Here is a 27,995-nt window from a genome sequence, read left to right on the forward strand (position 1 = left end):
TATTATATTGGCCTGGAGTCCTGTGTTATCTGAAATAATTTTGGATATAAAACCATGATAGGAAACCCATTTCAAAATATTAACATTTTAAATGAGGAAAATTATGAATACCATTTTAGTTATTTTATTTAAAAGTTTCATATGCTAACAAAACTTAGGTCAAAAATCAAGCCAGAGATTTTGTAGCTTGTTTTAATTGAATTGTAACTGAACTAGAAAAATAAGCACCTTGTTTTTTTGGGGGGGGATTTAGATACAAGCCTTAAAGATGGCCTTTTCCATGAATTTAAGAAATTTGGAAAGGTGACGTCAGTGCAGATCCATGGAACTTCAGAAGAAAGGTATGGTTTGGTATTCTTTCGGCAGCAAGAGGACCAAGAAAAAGCATTGACTGCATCAAAAGGAAAACTTTTCTTTGGCATGCAGATTGAAGTAACAGCATGGATAGGACCAGGTAAGAGACAAGGAGGCTAATTTTTAGTAAGATTTATATTTCACCTTATGAAAAGGTCACATCTTACCCTGAATTGGGACACTATTCCAACTTTATTTGTTGACATACTTCCAATGTCTTCTGTTTTAAAGACTGGTTATATTTGTTTTTCAAGTTAATAAAATTTGTTGTTTTGGTTAGGGAGGGTGAAAATTGTTCTGTTTCTTTAAGGGAGAAATGCTGACTTCTAAGAGGCTGAAAGGCACAATTTGGCCCTTTGTTGAGTCCTGTCTTCCCAAAAGGATTGAATTGAATGAGATAAGGAGATAGTTCTTTGGAGAATGACATCAGAGTTACCCTGAATTAAGAAACAGACGACTTGCTACATTGATCGGAGGGACTAGTTAGACTGCTTTTATTTCTGTTATGCCCAGCACAAATTAGATCTGTTGTCCTAGTATCCATGACCTTGAAAGCTTAGTGACAAAAGCAGGACTAAATCTTTAAGAGTGTGACCCATTGAGAGTTTCAAGGGGACATTTTATTAGTTTGAATCTACCTGTAAGACCTGTTGTAAGGCAGGAAGTCTTCTCAGGCATGGCTCGGGTCAGTGTTTATCCTGTTTCAGAACCACCTATAGTGCAGACCTTTCACCTTGTCCCAGCCTAATGGTTCAGAATTCACATATTCAAGTTTGGGAACCTTCCAGTTTAAGGCAGCTTGTAAGTAAATTTGTGGAGAAATGTTTAAATTAGGCAGTCACATTATGTAGCTGAGACCAACTTTAAGACTAAGACTTTTTGAGGGGTGCTGGCTCAGTTGGTAGAATATGTGACTCTTGATCTCAGGGTTGTGCGTTCAAGTCCCATATTGGCTGTAGAGCTTTATTTTAAAACAAAACAAAAACACACACCTAAAACTTTGAATGGAATTTTAGGACAAACATAGCCTATTTTCTTATAATATTTATTGTTTTGACAGTTAAGAGGGAAAAAATAGAATTTCCCTGGTAAGATTGTGTAAATGTTATTTGTATGTATTAAAACAGGCACGGGGGCGCCTGGGTGGCTCAGTTGGTTAGGCGACTGATCAGTTGGTTAGGCTCAGAGCATGATCTCACAGTTTGTGAGTTTGAGCCCCGTGTCGGGCTCTGTGCTGACAGCTCGGAGCCCAGAGCCTACTTCAGATTCTGTGTCTTCCCCTCTCTCTACCCCTCCCCCGCTCACGCTCTGTGTCTGTCTCTCAATAATAAATGTTTAAAAAATAATTAAAAAAAAAAAAGGCACAGAGTTGCTAGAGGGAAGATTGTAAAACGTGCATAATTTTATGATAAGCACAAGAATTCAAAGGGATTATAGGTAATGCCCTCATGTTCCCTCCTCTTCCAAGTTTGAGATGTACTCTCTTAAGTTACACTGAGCTAAGTACAACTCAGGAGTTCTTCTTTAACACATTCAGAACAGGTCACAATTGACCTAAGGAATAATATTTAGAATGTCATATAACGTATTGTAGGAAGTTGTTAGAGCCACATATAATTATTAAGTAGTGGGGATCTAATTCAGGGCCTTTAACAACAGATGGCCCTCAGATCTCCCAAGTCGTGGGGCTGGCTCGTCATTTTCACTGTAAAAAATGCATTTTACCTAATCAGTTAGCACCTGGGCTTTAACCACACCTGCTAGTGAAGATTTTGAGAAGTTTGGTTGGTTGAGGCGTAGGAAAGCTTGAACCTACTTTTTCCAGGTGGGACAGCATGAAACACTTGTTGAATGGGATATTTGAAAGCAGTTGAATGCGAGTATGGAGACTTGGTTGGAATTGTTGTTGGATGGTTAAGCCATAAAATGTTTTGTATTGAGATGTATGGAGCTGATTGCTTCCTTAGGTCAGGGACCTCTTGTTAGAAAGATCCAAATCCAAGAAGCCCAACTTTGCATATAGACCCCAGGTGGCTTCTAAGATTGTGCTTTCTTAGTTCTATGCAGATAGATCATTACAATCCCTTAAACATGAAATTGCGAAGATAAAAGAGTTTTTTTTACATTGACATGCAGGCATTAAGACCTGAACTGGTCATGAAGGTTAAATAGATTACATGTGGAAAATACACTTTTTAAAAATCTTTGTTAAACTGAATTTCTGATTTTGAAATTTTTATTGAGCTATTTATTTGGTGGAAAGGAAGCCAGTACAAACGATTTTAATGGTTGCAAATTATGTTCTATCTTTCTGATTTTGCCTTTTGGAGTATAAACCTTAAGATGTGTCTGAATTATTTTTTCTTTTCTCTTTCATTTTTTCCTCCCTTTTTAAATGCAATATTCCTAAATATGTGCCCTTTATTAGTTTCAAGAAGACCTAGTTGATCTTGAAATGAGATCTCCCCTGGGAGATATGATCAAAATACAGTATGGAGACAGGTACAGGAACCCTGGCAGTTTCTGGGTCCACTTGAGTCTCTGAAAGTACATATTCTTTGATGACACCAGTAAGATTAAGCTGAGCTGCCATTAGAGCAGTCAGACTGGAATCGGGAGTGAGGTGTGTTCTGTCTGAATTCATTCAGCAGCTCAGAAGTTGAATCTTTTCACTATCAGTGTTGTTGGTGACATCAGTAATATTTAGTGCCTGTCTCTAAACAGTTTGTTTCAGTCAGTTAATTGTTAACTTTTTTGTGTGGCTTTGTTTTACATTTAAAAAAGAGAACATAATAGGCTGTGTATAGTTATTATCAACAAAATATTGAATATTCTGCGCTGGACCGTGTTTAAAATGGAGCTTTAGAGAAAGGTTGTGCTTGAATTAGACACTAAACCAGGGCTTTAATCATAAAAAATAGAAACCTTAGGAGTGGTGTGTGGTCTCCCTGTGTGTGTCATTGGGGCCCATGTGGCAGCAGTTTCAGAAGTACTGCTCCAGTCAGTTTGCATACAATTACTATTCTTGTATCTAAAAATCGCTACATTTAGATGGTTGGGCTCTGTTAATTAACAGAGATGCAAAATGCTAAATATTTTATAAAATGCTGAAAAGCAAATTAAGTAATGAATCTGGCCTGTTTTCAGTTGAGTTTTACGAGTGTTTCAGATTGTAGTTTTATACTTCCCATTGAGAGCCTGCTGCAGAATTTTTGGAACCTAAGATTAGGCTTAAGTAATTGCTGTTTTTGCTGGGGTTTAAAATCTATTTCTGTGTTAGTGATTATTTTTAAAACAAATGAACTTAGCGGACTGAAATTCAGTCCACTTTTCTGTTTTGAAGATCAAAGAAAGAAAGTGTTACTTACCCCTAAGTTTTTTTGACAAGTTTCTTTAGCCTTTGGAGTTCAGCAAAAGGCAGCTATTTCTGAAGCTGTATATACCTTTTCCAGATTGTATGAGTATTCACACCCAATATTTCAGAGATTTAGCTTCTTAAGTGTAGATTTTCCTGTGATATCTAAATATACATTAAAACATTCTTCTGTTTTGAGGTGCCTGGCTGGCTCAGTCTGTAGGGCATGTGACTTTTGATCTTGGTGTTGTGAGTTTGAACCCTACATTGGGTATAGAGATTACCTAAAAAAGAAAAAAAAAAAAAAAAAACAACCCTCTTCTCTTTTTACTCTGCTCCCATCCCACTTAACAGAAACGGAAAGTGAAAATGAATTTCGTCCTTTGGATGAAAGGATAGATGAATTTCACCCCAAAGCAACAAGAACCCTCTTTATTGGCAACCTTGAGAAAACCACTACTTATCATGACCTTCGCAACATCTTCCAGCGCTTCGGAGAAATTGTGGTATGTTGTTTTTTTACAGTAAAAAGTTTTAGATCTTTGTCGTAAAACATAAAGCATAGTACAAGATTATATTTGGAAAGATGATATTTAGATGGTGTAACAAATACTTTTCTCATTTGCCCTGTGTTTTTAACTCCTGCTAAAAGATGGTCTGGCAAAACTCCTTGGGGGACTGTTTTATGTGTGTATATAAAACTATATAATAGGTATTTGTCTTTGTTTTATTTATATATATGTATTTTTCTATCCATTTTTCTTATTTTCTTTGTCCATCAAGTACTGTTTAAAGCCATATCTAGTCCTGTGGGTGGGAAGGAAAATAAAAGAAGAGAAGTCTGTAAGAAAGAAGCAGCAACTTAGTATAGGAGTGTTGTGTTATCACAATTCACGTCAGAAGTACCTTGGGGATTTACTGGAATGTGGATGTCATGCTGGAAGCTCAGTTCTGTTTTGTAATTTTAATTAGAATCACTTTTTATATTTTGCAAGTCATTATTAAATTTAGGAATTCGAAGGGTTTTTCTGTTACTCGTGACTCAAAACTTGAGTCACTTTATAGTGAAAATAGTTTGGTTACAGCTTTATACCCTTGGGATATATATACTATTTTGTTTTGTGTTTGAAAAAAATAGGGAAATTACTTCTGTCTTTCCTAGACTTTGTATTAGTAACAGCAAGAAAATTGTTGTGTATATTTGGACTTTAGAGAGTAAAAAAACGTGCTGGGTAAGAACGGTTACTGTTAATCTTTCAGGTGTGTGTGTGTATGTGTCTGTCCATCTATCCATCCTTATTTATACACTAATGTTGGAAGTAAAAATTCTTACTTTTTTTAAATGATACAATCTAGTGAATAAAATATTTGTGCTTGTAGTTGACCTAAACCTCAAAGGGACTAGGAGCAAGAGATAGAAATGGTTGGTACAAAGTAAGAAAAAACAGGCTATATATTTAGAGAAACAGCAAAACATTCATTTTCCTTTCTTGAATTTCAATTATTTTAAGTTCTTTTATCACACACCCTAATTCCAGCCGTACTGCCTACTTAGATGAGTTCACTTACCTACCTGGGCTCCAGCCTTTTCTGTGACAGAAAAGTTTTATTTATTTTGCTGCTTAGCATTTATGAGTCTATGAGTTGATAAAACTTTCAGATATACTTTTATTTGAATGTGGCTGCTACTTTGAATTTTGGAGGAGTGTAAGAAATTGTATTTGTGTACATAGATACATTTTCATCAGCAGGGTTGCTACAAATGGAGTGATTATAGTGTTTAAGATCCATGCTTAATAAGTGGCCATGTCCTATTCTGTTTGAAAACCATTATTCCATGTTTGCAATTGCTCATGAGGGTAACTATTTTAATGACACACAAACTTAGGGGAAATGGTCTGCTGCTTATTGATAGATTATGCTGTAGCTAGAAGAACTCTTCCTTGTAGTGAGCCTACCCACCAATATTCTTTGGAGACCATTTCTCTTACGTGGAGTTATTCTGGATTGTTGCGTTCTACATTTTGGTGAAACTCAGCTCCTATATACCATTACTTAGAACTATTTTGAGTATAGGGGTGCCTGGGTGGCTTATGCCATTGAGCGTCCGACACCGAATCTCAGCTCAGGTCTTGATCTCAGGGTTGTGAGCTCAAGCCCTGCACTGGGCTTCTCGCTGGGGGTGAAGCCTATTTAAAAGAAAAAAAAAAAAAAAAAGAACTATTTTAAGTATAAACTACTGCTTTTTTTAAGGATTCCTCAAACTGCTCTTCAAATGCATTATTCATTTTGCTCTGTTTCAGCTTTTGATTATTGGCTTATGACCCTTAAAAAGGCTTAAATATTGTGATTTACAGAATACTTTAGATAATCACCATATGGGTCATTATTGTTCAAGTGTAAGTTTTGCAATCCACGTATCTGGTTTCTCTGGACCATTTTCATGTGTAAGCCAGCTTTTTTACACCACCTTGTCTAAGCAGTGAAGTAGGCAGGACCAGAGTGTCATGCATGAGTACAGGTTTCAGTCTTTCTAAAGAATTGGAGTTAAGGGTGCCTGGCTGGCTCAGTTGAAAGAGCACATGACTTTTGACCTCAGGGTCCTGAGTTCGAGACCCACGTTGGGTGTGGAGATTACTTAATAAATAAACTTAAAAAAAAAAAAAAAGAGAGAGATGGGGCTTTGCCTTTTATAGACTGTTTCTTTAATCAAGGGGTGGTGTTCTGATACATCTTCACAAGGTAGTTCAGGTATTTATATATTTATTCATTCTGGATATGAGAGATTATTACTGTATATATCAGTCACCAGGCTTGGTTCAGTTAGATACACTGATACATTGAATGAGTCTTCTAATTTAGGATTGCATATTTTAAAAATTTAGGATCACTTTTTTGAAAACTTGATTTCTTTCTCATTCTTCTCAGATATTCTATTTTAAATGGCCAGCCAGCCACTAATAATTAAGGTTTTTAGATTATTGCAGAAGCGAATTACAGTTTACCCTTGAACAGCATGGGTTTTAACTGCATGGATCTGCTTGTATGTGGACTTTTCTTCTTATGATTTTCTTAATAACATTCTCTTTCTTCCAGCTAACTTTAAGGATATAGTATAATAACTTTTACAGAATATGTGTTAATTAACCATGTTATCAGCAAGGCTTCTGGTCAGCAGTAGGGTATGAGTGGTTAAGTTTGGTGGGAGTCAAAAGTTATATGTGGATTTTCAACTGCCTTGGAGGTGGGTGCCCTAACTAACTCCCTTGCCCCCAGCCCCCTGTTGTTCAAGGGTCAACTGTATTTCTTAGGTTTTTATTAAATAGGCTGCCTTTATTAATCTCTGTACTGTTCCAATTTTAGTATATGTGCTGCTGAATCGAGCACAGCCTTTTTCTTCATAAATTTGTCTTAACACAGGTATTGTGAATTTTAAACTTTGAGTTTGCACTTTCTCTTCTGCAAAGAATTTCACAGAGGAAGGATTTCATGGTTGTGACTACAAATGCTGCGTTGTGTAGTCTTTCAGGCTATTTACAGTTGTATTACAATGTATGGTTTTAACTAAGAAAATGATTTTGGGGAATATGACTGTTTTGAGAAATATGCACCTTGTTTGGGCTTAGTTTATTCTGATTTATTTTCCTGTTGGCCTGTCACTAATTGGTACTAATTGGCTTTTTCAGGATATTGATATTAAGAAAGTAAATGGAGTTCCTCAGTACGCATTCTTGCAGTACTGTGATATTGCCAGCGTTTGTAAGGCTATTAAGAAGATGGATGGAGAGTACCTTGGAAATAATCGCCTCAAGGTAAAGGACTTTGCATAAGCTATTACACCGTTATGATTTGGAGTGTTTGTGTGTGTGTCTGTCTCATTATTTCATATTGCAGTACAGTTAGATAACAGTAAAGGTGATATAATTCTCTGCACCCTCATCCTTTTGTACTGTAAGCTGAATTAATACTTAGCCTGGCAGGATCACTCTTGTGTACATTTCTGTTTGATTTTAACCAGATGTTTCTCCCTTGGGATGATGGTTGATAAGATTCCTACAGAAGACAGATTTTTTCAGAATTCTGTAGTTGAATAATTGGTGACTTTACTAATAGAAATTTCACCTCTCCTATTCAGCTGGGTTTTGGAAAAAGCATGCCTACAAACTGCGTGTGGTTAGACGGGCTTTCTTCAAATGTGTCGGATCAGTATTTAACACGCCATTTCTGCCGATATGGTCCTGTGGTAAAGGTAGGTGGGAGGTTTTGGTGTTGGTGTCAGGTTACTTCTGACTCCCTATTCTTGGAATTCTGTCTTGTCAGCCCCAGTTCTTAATGTTGACGTTTTCTTTTCTTTAAAAATTACTAGTAATTTGTTGTAGAAGGGCTTTTGCATCTATTAGCTTATGATGTGAGGAAGTATTTTGAAAAACTATTTTGAACTAGCCATGATGATTAATTTTGAAACTAATTTGCATGATACTGTTAAATAGAAGGTTTTTTAGAGGTTTTTATTATTTTATCTCACATGAAAATTAGTCTAATTAATTATTTACAATCACACAAATATGTCATTAGACTTTATTTTTTAAAAAAGAAGATGACTTTAAAGGGATGATCATACAGTGTTCATCTAGTCAAAGTTTGTAAGGTAACATACCCACAAACAACAGGAAAAGGGTCTGTGGGCCCCGTTCCATTATGTGAAAGTAGAGTTTGAACTCCCTTCTTGTTTGAACTCCCTTCTTGAGAGCAGAGTTACACTGTGGTGGGCGTGGTGTATAATTTCAGCATTTCTTTAAATGTAGCTTTTGTTGTTTGGACAAATACACATCATAAAGACTGCTAGTATAAATGTAAAAATCCAGTAGCTTTAAGTTAATAATGCTTGTTTTAACCAAAATCCACTGGAATTTATTGTTGATTCAGTGTTCTACATTTTTTTCTCTTTCAGGGGTGTTGATTTTTTTTTTTTTTTTTTTTTTTTTTTTTTTTTGAGCCCAAACTACAAGAATGCCTACTTAAGTACACAGTACAGAACTTAGTCAACATGGAAAATAAAGATGCAGAAAGACAAAATAAAGGCATAATGTACCTCAAGGCACAGTAGCCGCAATTGTAAACAGTCCCTACGCGTTTTATTATCTTCACTGGGAAAAGCCCTGACATTTTTTCTAGAATTAGAGAAAATGTCTTTTTTTTTGTTTTTTTTTTGTTTTTTTTTTTTTTGGCAGTGTCCTTGTGACCTAAGATTTTCTTGGGACTGACAATGAGTCTAGTGGATGAGGCTCTTACTTGGTTTTTGTTTTGTTTTTTACAGGTGGTGTTTGACCGCTTAAAAGGCATGGCCCTGGTCCTCTACAATGAAATTGAATATGCGCAAGCAGCTGTAAAAGAGACCAAGGGGAGGAAAATCGGTGGGAATAAAATTAAGGTGTGCAGAATGACTAAACAGAAGTGAAACAAAATCGCATTGAGACCCCACCCTCTTAATAACTGGCATTTTGTGGGCGGCCAGCAAGGGACGTGGTTTACAGCAAGTGTGCTGTATGTCCCGTTCTTAAGGGGAACGTTACTATTTTTACATTTGGCTGCTTGAGGGCACAGGGTCATTAACCACAGAACCTTCCCTAAAAATTGTGTCGTTCAAGGAAATGTGCCTCTCCACATCCCAGGTACCCAATGCTTACATGTAGACTCTTGGAGCAGGCTGGCCCGCATTCACCTGTGGGTATATGCATCCCAGGAACTTGAAGTGTCAGTCATTCCAGTTTCCGGAATGATCCTCTCTTCCTCTTTCCTCCTCTTCTAGAGAGTGGGTAACCACCTAACATACAATCTTTTGTCTGGTGTTTTTGTTTAAAAAACTTTGGTTCAGGAGAACTTGAAGAAATGTATGCGCTTAATACCTATGGTGGTTAGATTGAAATAAGATATTAATAGATAACAGGTATCATAGTCTTTTAATAATGACTCTGAGGCCCAGCTGTGAGTGAAGTTTAAATGTTTTATATTTTCTAACTGATTCCAGCAAATATACATATAGATTGCTGGATTTCATTGATCTGATTACTTGGCAACCTAGAATCCTGATAGGTATCGTTTCAGTTTTCCATTTTGCCTTTTCCACTCCTTCAGTATTGGACTCTGGAACTTAAAAAAAAAAATTTTTTTTTTTTTTTTCAATTTAATTTTTGAGAGAGGAAGAGAGAGAATGTGTGAGTGAGGAAGGGGTAAAGAGGGAGAGAGGGAGAGAAAGAGAGAATCCCAAGTAGGCACTGTCAGCATCAGAGCCCCGTGTGGGGCTCGAACCCACAAACAGTGAGATCATGACCTGAACTGAAATCAGGAGTCTGATGCTTAACCATCTGAGCCACCTAGGTGCCCCTGGGTTCTAGAACTTTTAATTATACTTCTTTATTGGGGCACCTGGCTGGATCAGGTGGTAGAACATAAGACTCTTAATTTCAGGGTCATGAGTTCAAGCCTTACAGTGGGCATAGAGTTTACATTAAAAAATAATAAAGTATACTTCGTTGTCAAGATTTGTATTGAATTTGAAAGAGATTTCGAGTTAACAAAATACAGTTCCAGTTAGGACTGTTTAACTTAGTTGAGATCGATTGCTCTTACTTGAAGTTTATCTAGAGGGTTGTGTTGGGAAGGATTTTCAAATCCAATAACACTTTCCATTTTAAAAATCTGAAACTTGAATCAAACACCTGCTATTCTTTGTTTTTAAGGTGGATTTTGCAAATCGGGAAAGCCAGCTGGCATTTTATCACTGTATGGAAAAGTCTGGTCAAGATATCAGAGACTTTTATGAAATGTTAGCAGAAAGAAGGTATGTGTTTTTTTTCCCCCAAGCAATAAGGTATGTATTTTAAACCTATCAGCATAACTTGAATTTTAAAATTTCAAATACATAAAATTTATATAGAATTAAATTTTATTTTTCACTCCTTATTTCTAAGTTCATCCCCCCAAAACTCCTTTCCTTTTATCCACCCATACAGAAACACAGGTTTATTTTTATGAATTCAGTTTTCATGTGGCTCAGGGGATTTAGGGTAACCTAAATACGTTTCTCACTGAAAGCCCTATAATTTGAAAGAGTTACTATTTTGCTAAATTATAACTTTATGTACAAATATCCTGCCTTACAGTTTTAAATTAAATATGATAACATGTTAAAGGGCGTTACGAACTATTAAGTGCCCTGTATGTTTATTTAGTAATGACAACATCCAGATTATCACCATGCATGTGCCCATACAATTAAAAAAAATTTTTTTAAAGATTACCAAGAACTTTGTTTTGAATTCAAATCTTTTAAATAATAATTTGTGAATCGCCAAAGCATATATAAATTGGTAACTTTAGCAACATAAAAAGTAAACCTTATTTCCTGTTGTTGATTTTTTCAGTCATGGTACTGTAGTACAGTATTTGATATTTTTTTCTGCTATTTGTAGGAAACATTGCAGTTCAGAATCATTTAAGTTCTCACAGTTTGAACCAGGCTATCTCTGTTGGCGTACAACTGCCCCCAAACTGATGATTGATTCTTTTTTAGACTTGTCACCAAGTGCTTCAATAGCTGATCATATTTGAAAATGGAAACTATCAGGGTGTGTTGCGGGAGGGGTGGGGGCGGTGCTCAGTCAGTTGAGTGTCTGACTCTTGATTTTGGCTCAGGTCATAATTGAGGTCGTGGGATCAAGCCCCATGTTGGGCACACTGTGCTGATCAGTGGAGCCTGCTTGGGATCCTCTCTCCCCTTTTGCCCCTTCCTTGCGCATGTGTGCTCTCTCAAAAAACTAAAAAGAAAATGGAAACTATTATCCACGTGGTCAGGCTGTTTGTCCAAACATGTCTCTGTGATTAAGTGTCCTGGAATGTTACCACTGGATCTCCACCCCTGTACGTATGCATTAAACAAAAGGCTGCGTGTGAAAAATGCCTTTAGACACTCTAGTTCAAGTATAAAAGGGGTTCTGCAAGTATGAGTCAGATCCTGATTGTGCTGCCAGAAACCTGTTGAATACATTGATTCCCTTTTTACTGCATGTTTTTGCCACTTTGTTTTTAAGTTACAGAAGAAGGTATATAGTTTTTGAGTCCTTTCCTTGTGGAATATTGAACAACATTCAGTGAATGCCGGGAAAGTTTTTTATTTTTATTTTTTTTAAAGATTTTATTTTTAAGTAATCTCTATACCCAAAATGTGAGCTCAGACTTACAACCTCCAGATCAAGTGTCGCACGCTCTACCAACCAAGCCAGCCAGGCAGCCGTGAGGAGGTTTTGTTTTGTTTTGTTTTGTTTTGTTTTAATGAAAAATGTACCCCACAGCCAAATTCCCAAAAGCCTGAACTTCTATAAAGATTTGATGGTTTTTCACTAGTAGACTGGAGTCCACAGCCCTCTAGCCGGAATGTCGGTTTCAATATAAGGTTTTTCTGTGGTGTGTGTGTGTGTGTGTGTGTGTGTGTGTGTGTGTGTGTGTGTGTGTGAGAGAGAGAGAGAGAGAGAGAGAGAGAGAGAGAGAGAGAGAGAGAGAACGCGCACACATGTGAGAGCATACATGTGCATATGCATGAGAATATATGTGTCTGTGGAGAGAGAAAAAAGGTCTCCACCCTGGCTCCCCAAGTAGCAGTTCAAAGTCATTTTTAACATTTTTAGTACTTACAGGAATTCTTACCCATATGCCAATACGAAGTATGTTGGTGGTCTGGTGGCACCTAAGACAAAACATCCATTAAAATCCTCTATGCATACATTAAATATTTTTCAAAGAATAGTGTCTTGTGAGGGTTGGATAATGCTGTGTGGGTGTTAATTTTTGTACATTACCACTTTTAAATTCACTCATTTTACTGACATTCTGGCTCTGGCTTTGTTCTTTGGTTTTTACCCGTGGTTATTTATCCCTTTTGAATGGAGTTTATCTCCTAAAGTAGGAAGCAGAAGGGTGTGACCCAGTTTTGCCCCATTTTTTTTAGATGGCAGTGCTTATGGAGTGCACTCTTTGCAGTAGAACTTGAGGATATCTGCCCTTCATATAGAGTGGAAGGAAGCCATCCCACTGAATGTGTAATGAATGAATGAATGAATGAATGAATGAAAAAATGGTTTACCTCTAATGGTAGTTTCCCTCAGGAATGCAAACAGTGACCGATTTGCATAGGGTTCTGCAGTTTAAAAGTAGCATTTCATTTATTCCTTCTTATCTTGTGTTACTTTTAGTGGAACCGAAGATCAGATCGCCTTGCTGATAAGGTCACAGGCTAAGACTTAGTCTGGAGATAAACCCAGTGCTCCTTCCTGCTGGTGCATGGAGCTTTATACTTTACCAAAATGATTCTCAAGATAAATTTACAAGAGCCTATTATGCTTTAGATGAATTTCCCACCTACTTAGGGGAATTGGGATATTGTGCAGTCATGTGAACAGAGTTCTCAAAACCTGGCTTTTCCAGGTTCCTGAACACCCTTTTGTCCAAGGTTCAGTGTTGAGTTGTACTGTTTCTTACTTGAGTTCTTTGAGGACAGGAACACTCATTTCTTTTGGTAGTCATAAGGCCCAGCAAAATATGTGCAAAATCAGTATTTATTAAACTGAACAGTGCTCTAGCACTAACATTTACACATATACCTTCGACTTCTGTAAATATTTTCATATTTTTGGGTATAGTTGTAGTCTGATTAAAACATCTCTCAAGCCTACTGTTAATGTGGGCAGTGAACTAGTGGCCATTCTAGGTGTCTTAATCATTTTATATTAGCATGAAAGGGTGCCTGGGTGGCACAGTTGGTGAAGCGTCTGACTCTTGATTTCAGCTTAGGTCATGATCTCATGATTCATGAGATCGAGCCTTGCGTTGGGCTCTGTGCGCTGACAGCGTGGAACTGCTTGGGATTCTCTCTCTGCCCCTCCCCCACTCATGTGCGTGTGCCTGCTCGCTCGCTCTCTCTCTTATATAAACATTTGTTTTAAAAAGAAAGCATACAGTGTATTTATGAAAATGGTGCTTCCTTGGAATTTATGGTGGCAATGAATTAGCCAAGTTCCATGCCTAGTAACATTTGCAAGATGGCTGGCTATTATTTAGGCAAAGACTCTGATTCCTGTGGAACTCTAAGAAGACCATCTCAAAACCAATTAAATAACATAGGGGTGCCTAGGTGCTTCAGTTGCTTGAGTGTCCGACTTTGGCTCGGGTCACCATCTCGCGGTTTGTGAGTTCAAGCCCCACGTTGGACTCTGTGCTGACAGCTTGAAGCCCAGATCCTGCTTCGGATTCTGTGTCTCCATCTCTCTCTGCCCCTCCCCCACTCACGCTCTGGTCTCTCTCTCAAAAATAAACAAACATTAAAAAAAAAAACCTAGATAATGTAAAAAAAATACTCTTTTTGGACTGAGAAATGCCATACAAATATATATAATAAGGTGTGATGCTTCTAGTGTTTGGATATTAAGTCTTTAGATACTTCATTTGCTGTGGAGAGTGTATTGGAACAACACCCAGTAGTAGCTTTGACATATTTTCCTCTCCTCTCCTCCCTACCCCCCCCTTTTTTTTTTTTTTTTTGAGAAAGCATGTACACACGTATGTGTGAACAGGGGAGAGGCAGAGAGAGAGAATTCCAAGCAGCCCCCATACTGTTAGCATAGCGCCCAACACGGGGCTTGAACTCACAAACTGCGAGATCATGACCTGAAAGAGACGCTTAACCAACTGAGCCACCCAGGAACCCCACTGACATATTTTTCTAAGGTTCATTCTTTCAATAGATATTTCAGTCCTTCCTATGAGTCAAGCACTGTTACAAGAGCTAGAAAAAATTGTAGCCAAGGAGACAAAAAAAGCTCATGCCATTAGGGGCTTAAGCTCTAGATTTTTGTTTCAGTGAGCCATGAATGGCAGTACTTTGTAGAATGCATGACCTGCTTGAGAGAACAAAAATGGAGAGTGAACGAGAGTGAAAAAATTAGTCTCTGTTATGGGTGAATTTCATTTTATCTATCATACATGTTCTTGTGTGTAAATTTAATCTTATCTTAAATGCCCCCTATAGGTCACTGTAAGAGAAAACCATGGTGAATTCCTTTACAATTGAGGAATCCTTTCACAAAGCTTGTAATCAGTTCATGGGTTGGGGAAAAGTAACAATATGACTGAAGGTCTTCACATTATGTTAGGAAAGTTCTTACAAATGTTATCTTATTTGATCTTAAGAACCTTCTGAGGGGCCCCTGGGTGGCGTAGTCGGTTAGGCGTCCGACTTCAGCCAGGTCACGATCTCGGGGTCCGTGAGTTCGAGCCCCGCGTCAGGCTCTGGGCTGATGGCTCAGAGCCTGGAGCCTGCTTCCGATTCTGTGTCTCCCTCTCTCTCTGCCCCTCCCCTGTTCATGCTCTGTCTCTCTCTGTCCCAAAAATGAATAAACGTTGAAAAAAAAAAATTAAAAAAAAAAAAAAAAGAACCTTCTGAGGAAAGGTTACCATCATTTTACAAGTGAGGAGACAGCCTAGGGAGACTGGCCCCCAGCATGCTTTTTTAAACTGTGAATTGAGATAGATGTGTTATCAGTATCCTATGGGTCACATAGGTGGGAGGATTTCAATTAAAATATTTTTTAATATTTAATCAATATTTTAATTAAAATATTTTTACCAGTAGTACGTTTTTTTCCCAGATTGTGGTAAGAATATTTTTGGCAGAAAAGTAATTATGAAAGACTCAGAAGTGTGGGGATGTGATACTGTGTAATATACTAGCGATCATTATGTCATACCACCTCATACCAAAAAAAAAGGGGGGGGGCTGAAGTGTCATCCAGTAGAAACATGTAGACTAAACTGTGGTTTTAAAATTTTTTTAAGCTTATTTATTTCGTTTGAGAGAGAGCATGCACACATGTGAGGGGCAGAGAGGGAGGGAGAGAGAGAATCCCAAATAGGCTGTACACTGTCAGCGTGGACCCCATGTGGGGCTTGATCCCACAAACCATGAGATCATGACCTGAATTGAAATCAAGTTGCATTTTTAATCGACTGAACCAGTTTTAAATTTTCTGGTAGACATAAAAATGTGGGGAAAAAAGGTGACATTAATTTCATTTAACTCATAGCTTTAAAATATTACCATTTCAACATGTAATCAATCTAAATTATTTGAAGGGTTTCTTTTTTAAAAGATAAATGTACCAAGTCCAATGTGTATTTTATAGTCACATCTCAAATTTTAAGTTACTGATAGCCACATGTAAATCGTGGCTATGTACCATATTGGACCATCCAAGTCTAATGATTAAATAATGGCAAAGATTTTTAGAATAGGGCTCTTAATCTCATATGTGTGATTAAATGTGTAAATGACAAGGACACAAAAGAACTAATATATTCTTTTTTGAATTTGATAGAGAGGAACGAAGGGGATCTTATGACTATAGCCAAGATCGTACGTATTATGAGAATGTTCGTACTCCGGGCACATATCCTGAGGACTCCAGGCGGGACTATCCAGCTCGAGGGAGAGAATTTTATTCAGAATGGGAAACTTACCAAGGAGACTACTATGAATCACGATACTATGACGATCCTCGGGAATACAGGGATTACAGAAATGATCCTTATGAACAGGATATTCGGGAATACAGTTACAGGCAAAGGGAACGAGAAAGAGAACGCGAAAGATTTGAGTCTGACCGAGACAGAGACCACGAGAGGCGGCCAAGTGAGCGCAGTCAGAGCCCGGTGCACCTGCGGCGCCCCCAGAGCCCTGGCACCTCTCCCTCACAGTCCGAGCGGCTGCCGAGTGACTCAGAGAGGAGGATTTACAGCAGGTCCTCAGATCGGAGTGGAAGCTGTAGCTCACTTTCCCCTCCAAGATACGAAAAACTGGACAAATCTCGTTTGGAACGCTATACAAAAAATGAAAAGACAGATAAAGAAAGGACTTTTGATCCTGAGAGAGTAGAAAGAGAGAGACGCTTAATAAGGAAGGAGAAAGTGGAAAAGGACAAAACTGAAAAGCAGAAACGAAAAGGAAAAGTTCATTCTCCTAGTTCTCAGTCTTCAGAGACAGACCAAGAAAATGAGAGGGAACAGAGCCCCGAAAAATCAAGGAGTTCTAACAAACTGAGCAGAGAAAAAGCTGACAAAGAAGGGATAGCAAAAAACCGCCTCGAGCTCATGCCCTGTGTAGTTTTGACCCGAGTGAAAGAAAAAGAGGGGAAAGTTATTGACCATACTCCCTTGGAAAAGCTGAAAGCCAAGCTTGATAATGACACTGCCAAGTCTTCTGCCCTAGATCAGAAACTTCAGGTCTGTCAGACAGAACCCGCAAAGTCTGACTTGTCTAAACTGGAACCGGTTCGAATGAAAGTGCCAAAGGAAAAGGGCCTGTCAAGCCACATAGAAGTGGTAGATAAGGAAGGCAGGCTTAAATCCAGGAAGCACCTAAAACCAGAGCAGACTGCTGATGGGGTCAGCGCTGCAGACTTGGAGAAGCTGGAAGCAAGGAAGCGGCGCTTTGCAGATTCCAATTTGAAAGTAGAAAAGCAAAAATCAGAAGTCAAGAAAAGTAGTCCAGAGATGGAGGAAGCTCGGGTACTTTTAAAAAAGCAGCCTGACCTATCCTCTAGAGACATCCTTCTGCTGAGGGAAGGAGAGTCAGAAAGAAAGCCTGTGAGGAAAGAAATTCTTAAACGAGAATCTAAGAAAATAAAACTAGACAGACTTAATGCTGCTCCCAGCCCCAAAGAGTGTCAGGAGCTTGCCAGCGTTTCTGTTGGGACTGGCTCAAGGCCCAACTCAGACCTACAAGCAAGGCTGGGAGAACCAGTATGTGACGCTGTGGAAAATCAAGAAATCCAGTCAAAAAAACCTATTCCCTCAAAACCACAACTCAAACAGCTGCAATTATTAGATGATCAGGGACCAGAGAGAGAAGATATTAGGAAAAACTATTGCAGTCTTCGTGATGAAACACTTGAATGTAAACCAAGCCAAGAGAAACCACATTCAGTAAATACTGAAGAAAAAATTGGCATTGATATTGATCACACGCAGAGTTACCGAAAACAAATGGAGCAGAGTCGGAGAAAACAGCAGATGGAGATGGAAATAGCCAAGTCTGAGAAGTTTGGCAGTCCTAAAAAAGATGTAGATGAATATGAAAGACGTAGTTTGGTTCACGAGGTAGGCAAACCCCCCCAAGATGTCACTGACGACTCTCCTCCTAGCAAAAAGAAAAGGATGGACCACGTGGATTTTGATGTCTGCACCAAGAGAGAGAGGAATTACAGAAGTTCACGCCAGATCAGTGAAGATTCTGAAAGGGCTGGCGGTTCTCCCAGCATCCGACATGGCTCTTTCCATGAAGACGACGACCCTATAGGCTCCCCTAGGCTCATGTCAGTAAGAGGGTCTCCTAAAGTAGATGAAAAAGGTCTCCCCTATTCTAACATCACAGTCAGAGAAGAGTCTTTAAAATTTAATCCTTATGATTCTAGCAGGAGAGAACAGATGGCAGACATGGCCAAAATAAAGCTCTCTGTCTTGAATTCTGAAGATGAACTAAACCGGTGGGATTCTCAAATGAAACAAGATGCCAGCAGATTTGATGTGAGTTTCCCAAACAGCATAATTAAGAGAGACAGCCTTCGAAAGAGGTCTGTACGTGACTTGGAACCTGGGGAGGTGCCTTCTGATTCTGATGAAGACGGTGAACACAAATCCCACTCACCCAGAGCCTCTGCACTATATGAAAGTTCTCGGTTGTCTTTTTTATTGAGGGACAGAGAAGACAAGCTACGTGAGCGAGAGGAAAGACTCTCCAGTTCTTTAGAAAGGAACAAATTTTACTCTTTTGCACTGGATAAGACAATCACACCAGACACGAAGGCTTTGCTTGAAAGAGCTAAGTCCCTCTCTTCATCTCGAGAAGAAAACTGGTCTTTTCTTGATTGGGACTCCCGTTTTGCCAATTTTCGAAACAACAAAGATAAAGAGAAGGTTGACTCTGCTCCAAGACCTATTCCATCCTGGTACATGAAGAAGAAGAAAATTCGGACTGATTCCGAAGGAAAAATGGATGATAAAAAAGATGACCATAAAGAAGAAGAACAGGAAAGACAAGAATTATTTGCTTCTCGTTTTTTACACAGCTCAATCTTTGAACAAGATTCCAAGCGATTGCAGCATCTGGAGAGAAAAGACGAGGAATCAGACTTCGTTGCTGGCAGGTTGTATGGGAGGCAGGCGTCTGATGGAGCAAACAGCACGGCTGACGTGATTCAAGAGCCAGTAGTTCTTTTCCATAGCAGATTTATGGAACTCACGCGAATGCAACAGAAAGAAAAGGAAAAAGACCAAAAACCCAAAGAGGCTGAAAAACAGGAAGATACAGAGGATCATCCTGAGACCCCAGAATCTGCCTCTGAGAGTAAAGAGATGGAACCGAAGACCCCCCTTCCCATTGGGCCTCCTGCTGTCACAGCTGTAACTCCAGAGTCAGTATCGTCATCACCGGAAAAGGCGACAGCAGGTGAAAAAGCAGGGGAGGTGCCTTTGGTGACAGAAGAGAAGCCCAGGGAGCCAGCCTCTGCCTCAGAAGAAGCAAAGCCTGTGTCTGAGCAGGCTCCCACTGCTGTGCAGCAAACCGAGCAAGGCGACCTGCCCCCAGGAGCGGACGCCAATAAAGATGCTGCCAGGACTCCATCAGTTGTTGAAGAAAGTTCATCAGTTGACCAGCTGCCTTATCTGGACACCAAGCCTCCAACTCCTGGGGCCTCATTTTCTCAGGTTGAGGTCACTGTAGATGCAGAACCCGACAGTGCCCAACCACTTTCAAAACCGACTCAGAAGCCTGAGGACGCTGATGAGCCCAAAGTGGAAAAGCCAAACTCAGCTGCTAATGTTGAGCCCAGTGCAAATCCAAAAGCTGAAGTTGTCCCTGAGGTTCAGCCTCAAGCTGCTGAAGACATTGAGGTCGATCCTCCGGTTGCCACGAAAGATAAAAAGCCAAACAAAAGTAAGCGTTCCAAGACCCCTGTTCAGGCCACCGCAGCAAGTACTGTGGAGAAGCCTGTCACCCGGAAGAGCGAGCGGATAGACCGGGAGAAACTCAAGCGGTCCAATTCTCCGCGGGGAGAAGCACAGAAGCTTTTAGAATTGAAGATGGAGGCAGAGAAGATTACAAGGACCGCCTCTAAAAATGCCACGACAGACCCAGAACACCCAGAACCAAGCTTGCCCCTCAGCCGAACGAGGCGCCGGAACGTGAGGAGTGTCTATGCAACCATGGGAGACCACGAGAGCCGCTCTCCCATCAAGGAGCCCACTGAGCAGCCACGAGTGACCAGGAAGAGACTGGAGCGAGAGCTGCAGGAGGCCGCGGCGGTTCCCACGACCCCACGGAGGGGAAGGCCTCCAAAAACACGCCGTCGAGCTGAAGAAGATGAGGAGACCGAGGCCAAAGAACCAGTTGAGACACTCAAACCAGCGGAGGGATGGAGGTCCCCACGAGCCCAAAAATCAGGAGCTGCTGGTGGCCCACAAGGGAAAAGGGGCAAAAACGAGCCAAAAGTTGATGCTGAACGTCTGGAGGCGGCCACTGAGGTGAGTCCCCAGGCCAATGTGAAAGAAAATAATACAAAGTCCAAGGCTGATAAAGAAGAGGCAGGAAGTGAACAGAAACGTGACAAAAAAGAAATTGGCACAGACAAAAATGTACCGGAAGCCCCTGCAGTTGAAGTGGTGGAGAAAAAAGCAGCCCCTGAAAAAAACTCCAAGTCAAAGAGAGGGAGATCTCGAAACTCTAGGTCAGCAGCGGACAAATCTGCAAATCTGAAAACTGCGGATACCAGTGCAAGTCCCAGCGTGGCCACGGGCCCTGCGGGGCCGGCAGTGGAAAAGGAAGCTGAGGTAGTGGCGGGTCCCCCTGAGAAGAGCGAGAGTCCCCAGAAGGAGGGGAGTTTATCTTCCCAGTTGAACAGCGATCCGGCCCATCTGGAGAAGGAACCGGAGGAGAAGGAAGATGTGTCTGCCACTACGCCGTCCCCAGAACCAAATCAGTTAGCCAGGCAGATGGAGCTGGAGCAGGCCGTGGAGAACATCGCGAAGCTCACTGAGACCACCTCCGCGGCCTTCAAGACGGCGGCCACAGATGCACCAGAGGGCCTCTCCACAGAGGATGGGGACAAGCCCACACACCAAGCAAGTGAAACAGAACTGGCTGCGGCCATTGGCTCCATCATCAATGACATTTCTGGGGAGCCAGAAAACTTCCCAGCAGCCCCCCCTTACCCTGCAGAACCACAGGCAGATCTACAGCCCCGTCCTCAAGTGCTGCGGCCCCCTGGGGAGGGAATGGAGCCTGAGACCCATGAGGCTGTGTCCGGCATCTTGGAGACCGAGGCTGCCGCAGAATCTTCTGGGCCACCAGTCAGTGCCCCTGACCCCTCAGCAGGCCCAGCAGATACCAAGGAAGCTGGAGGGAACAACAGCGAACCCTCCCAGCCAGTGCCAGAAGCCAAAGGATCAAAAGAAGCAGAAGTCCCTCTTGCTCGGAAAGAGAAAGGGCGCCAGAAGACAACTCGATCACGCCGCAAACGGAATACAAATAAGAAAACGGGGGTCAGTACAGAGACTCCCGTCTCTGAACCTGACCAAGGTCAAAGCAAGAGTCCTGCTACAGATGAGGGGAGGGCGGCGCCACCCCCAGAAGCGCCACAGGAAGAGAAACAGAGAGAAAAGCCCCAGTCTGCTCCGCCTGAGTCCTGTTCTTCTGACCCAAGCAAGACCCCATCCCTGGAGAACTTGTCCCAAGACAGCAGCGTGGAAGAAAAGACACCGACCAGAGCATCTGCACTCCCAGACCTTCCCCCGCCCTCCCAGCCAGCACCAGGGGAGGATGAGCCTCAAGCCAGATTCAAGGTGCATTCCATCATCGAAAGTGACCCAGTGACCCCACCCAGTGACTCCAGCACACCCACCCCCCCAATTCCTTCTGTAACTGCAGCAAAGCTCCCACCTCCTGTCGCCTCGGGGGGGGTTCCACACCAGAGCTCCTCTACAAAGGTCACAGAGTGGATCACAAGGCAGGAGGAGCCTCGGGCTCAGTCCACCCCATCTCCAGCTCTTCCCCCAGACACGAAAGCTTCTGACATCGACACCAGCTCCAGTACGCTGAGGAAGATCCTCATGGACCCCAAATACGTCTCCGCCACTGGCGTCACTTCCACGAGTGTCACGACTGCCATTGCAGAGCCCGTCAGTGCCGCCCCTTGCCTGCATGAGGCACCACCGCCTCCTCCAGTTGAGTCTAAAAAGCCTCTTTTAGAAGAAAAACCAGCAGCTCCAGTAACCAACACCTCTGACGCACAGGCCCCAGAGGCTCCAGTAGCCACTGAAAAGGAAAAGGTGGCTCCAGTCATTGCCCCCAAAATTACTTCTGTTATTAGTCGGATGCCCGTGAGCATTGATTTGGAGAACTCGCAAAAGATCACTCTGGCAAAACCAGCTCCTCAAACCCTGACTGGCCTGGTGAGTGCTCTGACGGGCCTGGTGAATGTGTCCTTGGTCCCAGTGAATGCCCTTACCGGCCCAGTGAATGCCCTCAAAAGCTCTGTGAAGGGCCCGGTGACCACGCTGAAAGGTTTGGTAAACACTCCTGCCGGCCCCGTGAACGTCCTAAAGGGGCCCGTGAACGTTCTGACAGGGCCAGTGAACGTTCTCACCACCCCGGTGAACGCCACCGTGGGCGCGGTGAATGCCGCTGCGGGTGCGGTGAACGCCACCGTGGGCGCGGTGAACGCCGCTGCGGGCGCCATGAATGCAAGCGCAGTGACAGTCACAGCAGGTGCAGTGACCGCTGCCTCTGGCAGTGTGACTGCCACAACAGGTGCGGTAACTGTGGCAGGTGCAGTGATTACACCGTCAGCAAAGTGCAAACCCAGACCGAGCACTAATGAAAACAGTCGGTTCCACCCAGGGTCTATGTCAGTGATTGACGACCGTCCAGCAGACACGGGCTCTGGTGCCGGCCTGCGTGTGAACACATCCGAAGGGGTCGTGCTCCTGAGCTATTCGGGGCAGAAGACTGAAGGCCCGCAGCGGATCAGCGCCAAGATTAGCCAGATCCCCCCCGCCAGTGCAATGGACATCGAATTTCAGCAGTCAGTGTCCAAGTCCCAGGTCAAACCGGATGCTGTCGCACCAGCGCAGCCTTCGCCCAAAGGCCCCCAGGCTCCTTCAGGCTATGCAAATGTGGCCACCCATTCTACTCTGGTACTGACTGCCCAGACGTACAACGCGTCTCCTGTGATTTCATCTGTTAAGGCTGACCGTCCATCCCTGGAGAAGCCCGAGCCCATTCACCTCTCTGTGTCCACCCCTGTCACCCAGGGTGGCACAGTGAAGGTTCTCACCCAGGGCATAAACACACCCCCAGTGCTGGTTCACAACCAGCTGGTCCTCACCCCGAGCATAGTCACCACTAATAAAAAGCTTGCTGACCCCGTCACCCTCAAAATAGAGACCAAGGTCCTTCAGCCGGCTAACCTGGGGTCTGCGCTCACTCCCCACCACCCTCCTGCTCTGCCCAGCAAACTGCCTACAGAAGTGAACCACGTCGCCTCGGGGCCCAGTACCCCGACAGATCGAACGGTCTCCCATTTGGCAGCCACAAAGCCAGATGCGCATTCCCCTCGCCCCAGCGGGCCCGCTCCGACCCCCTTCCCGAGAGCGTGCCACCCCAGCAGCACCACGTCCACCGCGCTGTCCACTAATGCCACGGTCATGCTGGCTGCGGGCATTCCTGTGCCTCAGTTCATCTCTAGCATACACCCGGAGCAGTCTGTCATCATGCCCCCTCACAGCATCACCCAGACCGTGTCCCTCAGCCACCTGTCCCAGGGCGAGGTGAGAATGAACACTCCCACGCTGCCCAGCATCACCTACAGCATCCGGCCAGAGACCCTTCACTCTCCGAGGGCCCCTCTGCAGCCCCAGCAGATAGAGGTCCGGGCCCCGCAGCGTGCAGGCACACCGCAGCCAGCCACAGCTAGCGTGCCGGCCTTGGCCCCCCAACACCCTGCAGAGGAAGAAGTGCATTATCACCTCCCTGTCGCTCGAGCTGCGGCCCCTGTGCAGTCAGAGGTGCTGGTCATGCAGTCTGAGTACCGACTGCACCCGTACACCGTGCCCCGGGACGTGAGGATCATGGTGCATCCGCACGTGACGGCAGTCAGCGAGCAGCCCCGGGCAGCCGACGGGGTAGTGAAGGTGCCACCAGCCAGCAAGGTCCCTCAGCAGCCCGGGAAAGACGCCGCCAAGACCACAGATGCCAAAGCCGTGCCAGCGCCAGCCCCTGCCCCCCACGGTGAGGCCCGCATCCTCACGGTCACCCCCAGCAGCCAGCTCCAGGGGCTGCCTCTCACCCCACCCGTGGTGGTGACCCATGGGGTGCAGATCGTGCACTCCAGCGGGGAGCTGTTTCAGGAGTACAGATACGGAGACATCCGCACCTACCACAGCCCCGCGCAGCTCACACACACGCAGTTTCCTGCTGCCGCCTCCATCGGTCTACCTCCTCGGACCAAGGCTCCCGCTCAGGTGAGTGCCACAGATCAGCCTTACTCCCTATAGCGGTTGAGACGCCAGTGAGGTCCCCGAAATGTGTTGCCGTTTTCGTGAGTTTAAAGAGGAGCTCCCTAAATTGCAGGATGAGGGGATCAGGTCACAGTGCAGAGGGCGGAGACACGGGAAGGAGCTGTGGGAACCAGGAGGTGGCTACTGGCTGCAGGGGGGTGTGGAGGGGGGAGCGAGCGGGTGACCTCCCACCAGAACCTTCAATCCCAAGTGCCCAAGAGGATCGCCACCATGGGCCTGGCTCACCGGAGGTGCCTGAGGCTGACCCTGCCCCGAAACCCATGGCCAGTTGGTGTGGGGCAGGGTGCTGGGCACAACAGGCTCTTTACTCTGTCCCCCTCTCCCGCCGAACTCCAGGGCCCGGCTCCTGAAGGTGAGCCCTTGCAGCCCACTCAGCCTGCGCAGTCTACACAGCCTGTCCAGCCTGTGCAGTCCACACAGCCTGCGCAGCCCACGCAGCCCTGCCAGCCCTCCCAGCTCAGCCAGCCAGGCCAACCACCAAGCAGCAAGATGCCTCAGGTCTCCCAGGAGGCGAAGGGGACCCAGACAGGAGTCGAACAGCCTCGTCTCCCAACCGTCCCCACAAACAGGCCAGCTGAGCCTCATGCCCAGGTCCAGAGGGCACAGGCAGAAACAAGTCAGACCTCCTACCCGTCGCCTGTGTCTGTCTCCATGAAGCCTGACCTCCCGGCCCCTCTCCCAGCTCAGGCTGCCCCAAAGCAGCCGTCGTTTGTCCCCACAACCTCAAGCCCCAGCACCCCTCCAGGACTGGCCCTGACGCACACTGAAGCCCAGGCCACCCCCAAGCCAGATTCTTCTCCACACTTGACTTCCCAGAGGCCCGTGGACATGGTCCAGCTTCTGAAGGTAAGCCTGGCCAGGGCCCCTGCCCCGCTCCCCTCCGAGCCCTGCATGGCGTTCAGTGCCCTGAAGCCCCCACTTAGACTAGCGAGCTGTTGCCCGGGGCCACGTCCGGCGGGGCTCAGCTCTCCAGCCCTGCGCTCACTTCCTGTCTATCTCCCCGAGAGCAGAAGTACCCCATTGTGTGGCAGGGCCTGCTGGCCCTCAAGAACGACACGGCTGCCGTGCAGCTCCACTTTGTCTCCGGCAACAACGTCCTGGCACATCGGTCTCTGCCGCTTTCTGAAGGAGGCCCCCCGCTGAGGATTGCCCAGAGGATGCGGCTGGAGACCTCCCAGCTGGAAGGGGTTGCCCGGAGGATGACGGTAAGTCTCAGGGCCCAGGCAAGTAACTGCCCTGCCCGCGAGGGAGGACGTGGGGCGCCCCCCCACCTGCCTGTCTCCCCGGCTGGCCGTGGTAGTGGCATTCCTGCTGTGTTCGGTCTCCAGTGGGGGGCGGGGGGGGGGGGTTGTAAAATGCCTCTAGATTCAGAAACCTTTTTTTTTTCAGTCAAAAAATAGGGTAGACTTGAAGGTCACCTCAGAAAGGGGGCCTTTTGTGGATGCAGGAGCTGAACCCCTGGGTTGGACAAGCCTCTGCCTGGGCTGCTGTCTTCTGGGGGAGGCCCCTGGTCACTGACGGCTACGCTTCTGCCACAGGTGGAGACAGATTACTGTCTGCTGCTGGCTCTGCCCTGTGGCCGTGACCAAGAGGATGTCGTGAGCCAAACTGAGTCCCTCAAGGCGGCCTTCATCACCTATCTGCAGGCCAAGCAGGCGGCAGGGATCATCAACGTTCCCAACCCCGGCTCCAATCAGGTCAGCCTGGTGTCCTCGCTCGGGGCACACGTGTGTGGGGCCGATCTAAGCTGGTGGCTTGGTTACCAGTGCCGACCAGAATAGTCCGGAGGCGGGCACAGGACAATCTGGATAGAGGCAACAGGCAAGCAGAGTGTAGACGAGGGGCCGTCCTTGCCCTTCCTGGAGACAACCCAAGAACAGCTGAGACGGCGGAGGTTCTTAGCCTAATGCTGTGGAAGAGGTTCCCAGGAGGATAGTTTAGTTCGTGTTAGTTTTTTGACACCTTGTAGGTTTCATCTGCTGGACAAAGTTACGGAGACGTTAGTTCCCTGGGAAACGGGACTCCCCCCAGCTCTGTGTTGGGCCCCATCAGGGCCCCCAGTCGGGAGTGGTTGGAAGAGCAGTAGTGAGGTGACCAATGTGGAGGCGGGGGATCCCACTTTTCTCCCTCTCTCGTCCTCTTCTCCAGCCCGCCTATGTGCTACAGATCTTCCCGCCCTGTGAGTTCTCGGAGAGCCACCTGTCCCGTCTGGCCCCTGACCTCCTCGCCAGCATCTCCAATATCTCTCCCCACCTCATGATTGTCATTGCCTCTGTGTGAGCCACTGAACAGCCACTGCTCGGTGTATTTCCCCGAGGCTCTGCAGCAAAAAAGTAAACACAGGACAACCCAGTCAAGTGGAGGAAGAAGCTGCCGCAGGGGACGTACTCCACTGCCAGATGCCAGCCTCGCCCTCGAGCCCGCCCACCCGGCTCAGTCGGACAGACCCCTCTGGGCAGTGGTGCTGCTACTTGTATGTTTACATGACATTTAGCCCAAGGACAGACCACCAACCGATGGACTCTGCAGGCACCTTGGGGCTGGGTTTCCCTCCTCCTCTTGGAGAAAAGGAACTGGGCAGTGGAATTAATTTTTTGTTGTTTTTGTTTTTAAGAAACAAAACAGAACTGCCTTTGCACTAAATTAGTGACTTGGACTTTTGCACAGTGAAGACGGGCTGTGACACTCTGGATGTCTGGGTGTACCTGAACACGCATCGATGACTCTAACGCAGGACTTCAGGCTTCTGCTGAAACGCCGGGGTCAAGGAACATTTCATTGGGTTGTTTGGTCCCCACCCCGCCCTTCCCCTTGCTCATTTGGATGTGTCACCTTTCTTAATTCTCCTGCTGCCACCATCTGTGATTCACCCGGATGTACAGTTTACAATCAAAGAGCAAACAGAAGGATTTTCTTTCTTGGTGGGATATGCAGAACTTGGGATGTGTGTATATATAAATATATAATATATATAAATATATATAATACTGACTTAAAAAAAATCAAATTCCCCTGACATACATTTTTTTTAATCTGTGCCAAAAATGTGTTTTCAGAGAAAATCTTATTTTCATACTCAGACTTTGTATTGTCACTCATTTGTATAAGTGCGCTTCGTTACAGCACGGGCCCGGCCCCCGCGATTTGAAGTGTCACACACACAAAAAGACTGTACAAAAAAGACTGGCTTCCCCCTCTTCCTGTTACCTTGACCTCTCCCCCCAACTTCCTAACACTTATTAATTTATGAAACTGGTTTTCTCAGCGCAGTTTTGTTTTGTGTGTCCATTGGATTACAAACTTTATTAAAAAATACAAAACACGTCCAGTGTGAATGTGATTGTCACTTGGGTGGGAGGACCAAGGGTCCTTTGCTTATGGGAGCAGCTAGCCCTCGTCCCACTTGTTTCCCTCCCCAAGTCTGCATGGGACCTGTCTCTTTTCTGCCACTTAATCCTCCCCAAGCATCGTTTTGTTTTATACAAAAGAGATTTCTGTCACAGACCGAACTTACTTGTTCTTGGGTAACGCGGAAGGCACTTCAAAGTTGGATACAGGAAAAACAAACTACGCCCCGCTCCCCCCGGCCCATGCAAACTCAGAAACC

The 27,995-nt window shown here is 44.5% G+C and overlaps 1 protein-coding gene across 4 annotated transcripts in view; it reads left to right on the forward strand.

Annotated features, from left to right (window-relative positions):
• SPEN (spen family transcriptional repressor) overlaps positions 1–27,711 on the forward strand; it is a 102,801-nt gene extending 75,090 nt beyond the window's left edge. For all 4 annotated transcript variants that reach the window (XM_045475772.1, XM_045475775.1, XM_045475773.1 and 1 more), the window contains 11 exons: positions 254–454; positions 4,064–4,215; positions 7,396–7,521; positions 7,845–7,958; positions 9,027–9,140; positions 10,450–10,550; positions 16,135–24,331; positions 24,725–25,234; positions 25,399–25,593; positions 25,927–26,085; positions 26,537–27,711. In XM_045475772.1, coding sequence (XP_045331728.1) covers positions 254–454; positions 4,064–4,215; positions 7,396–7,521; positions 7,845–7,958; positions 9,027–9,140; positions 10,450–10,550; positions 16,135–24,331; positions 24,725–25,234; positions 25,399–25,593; positions 25,927–26,085; positions 26,537–26,668 — 10,001 coding nt within the window. In that variant the 3' untranslated portion in view covers positions 26,669–27,711. The remainder of the gene's footprint in view (positions 1–253; positions 455–4,063; positions 4,216–7,395; positions 7,522–7,844; positions 7,959–9,026; positions 9,141–10,449; positions 10,551–16,134; positions 24,332–24,724; positions 25,235–25,398; positions 25,594–25,926; positions 26,086–26,536) is intronic.
• Positions 27,712–27,995: the final 284 nt, after the last annotated feature.

Source organism: Leopardus geoffroyi, chromosome C1 (genome assembly GCF_018350155.1).
Source record: "Leopardus geoffroyi isolate Oge1 chromosome C1, O.geoffroyi_Oge1_pat1.0, whole genome shotgun sequence".
NCBI lineage: Eukaryota > Metazoa > Chordata > Mammalia > Carnivora > Felidae > Leopardus > Leopardus geoffroyi.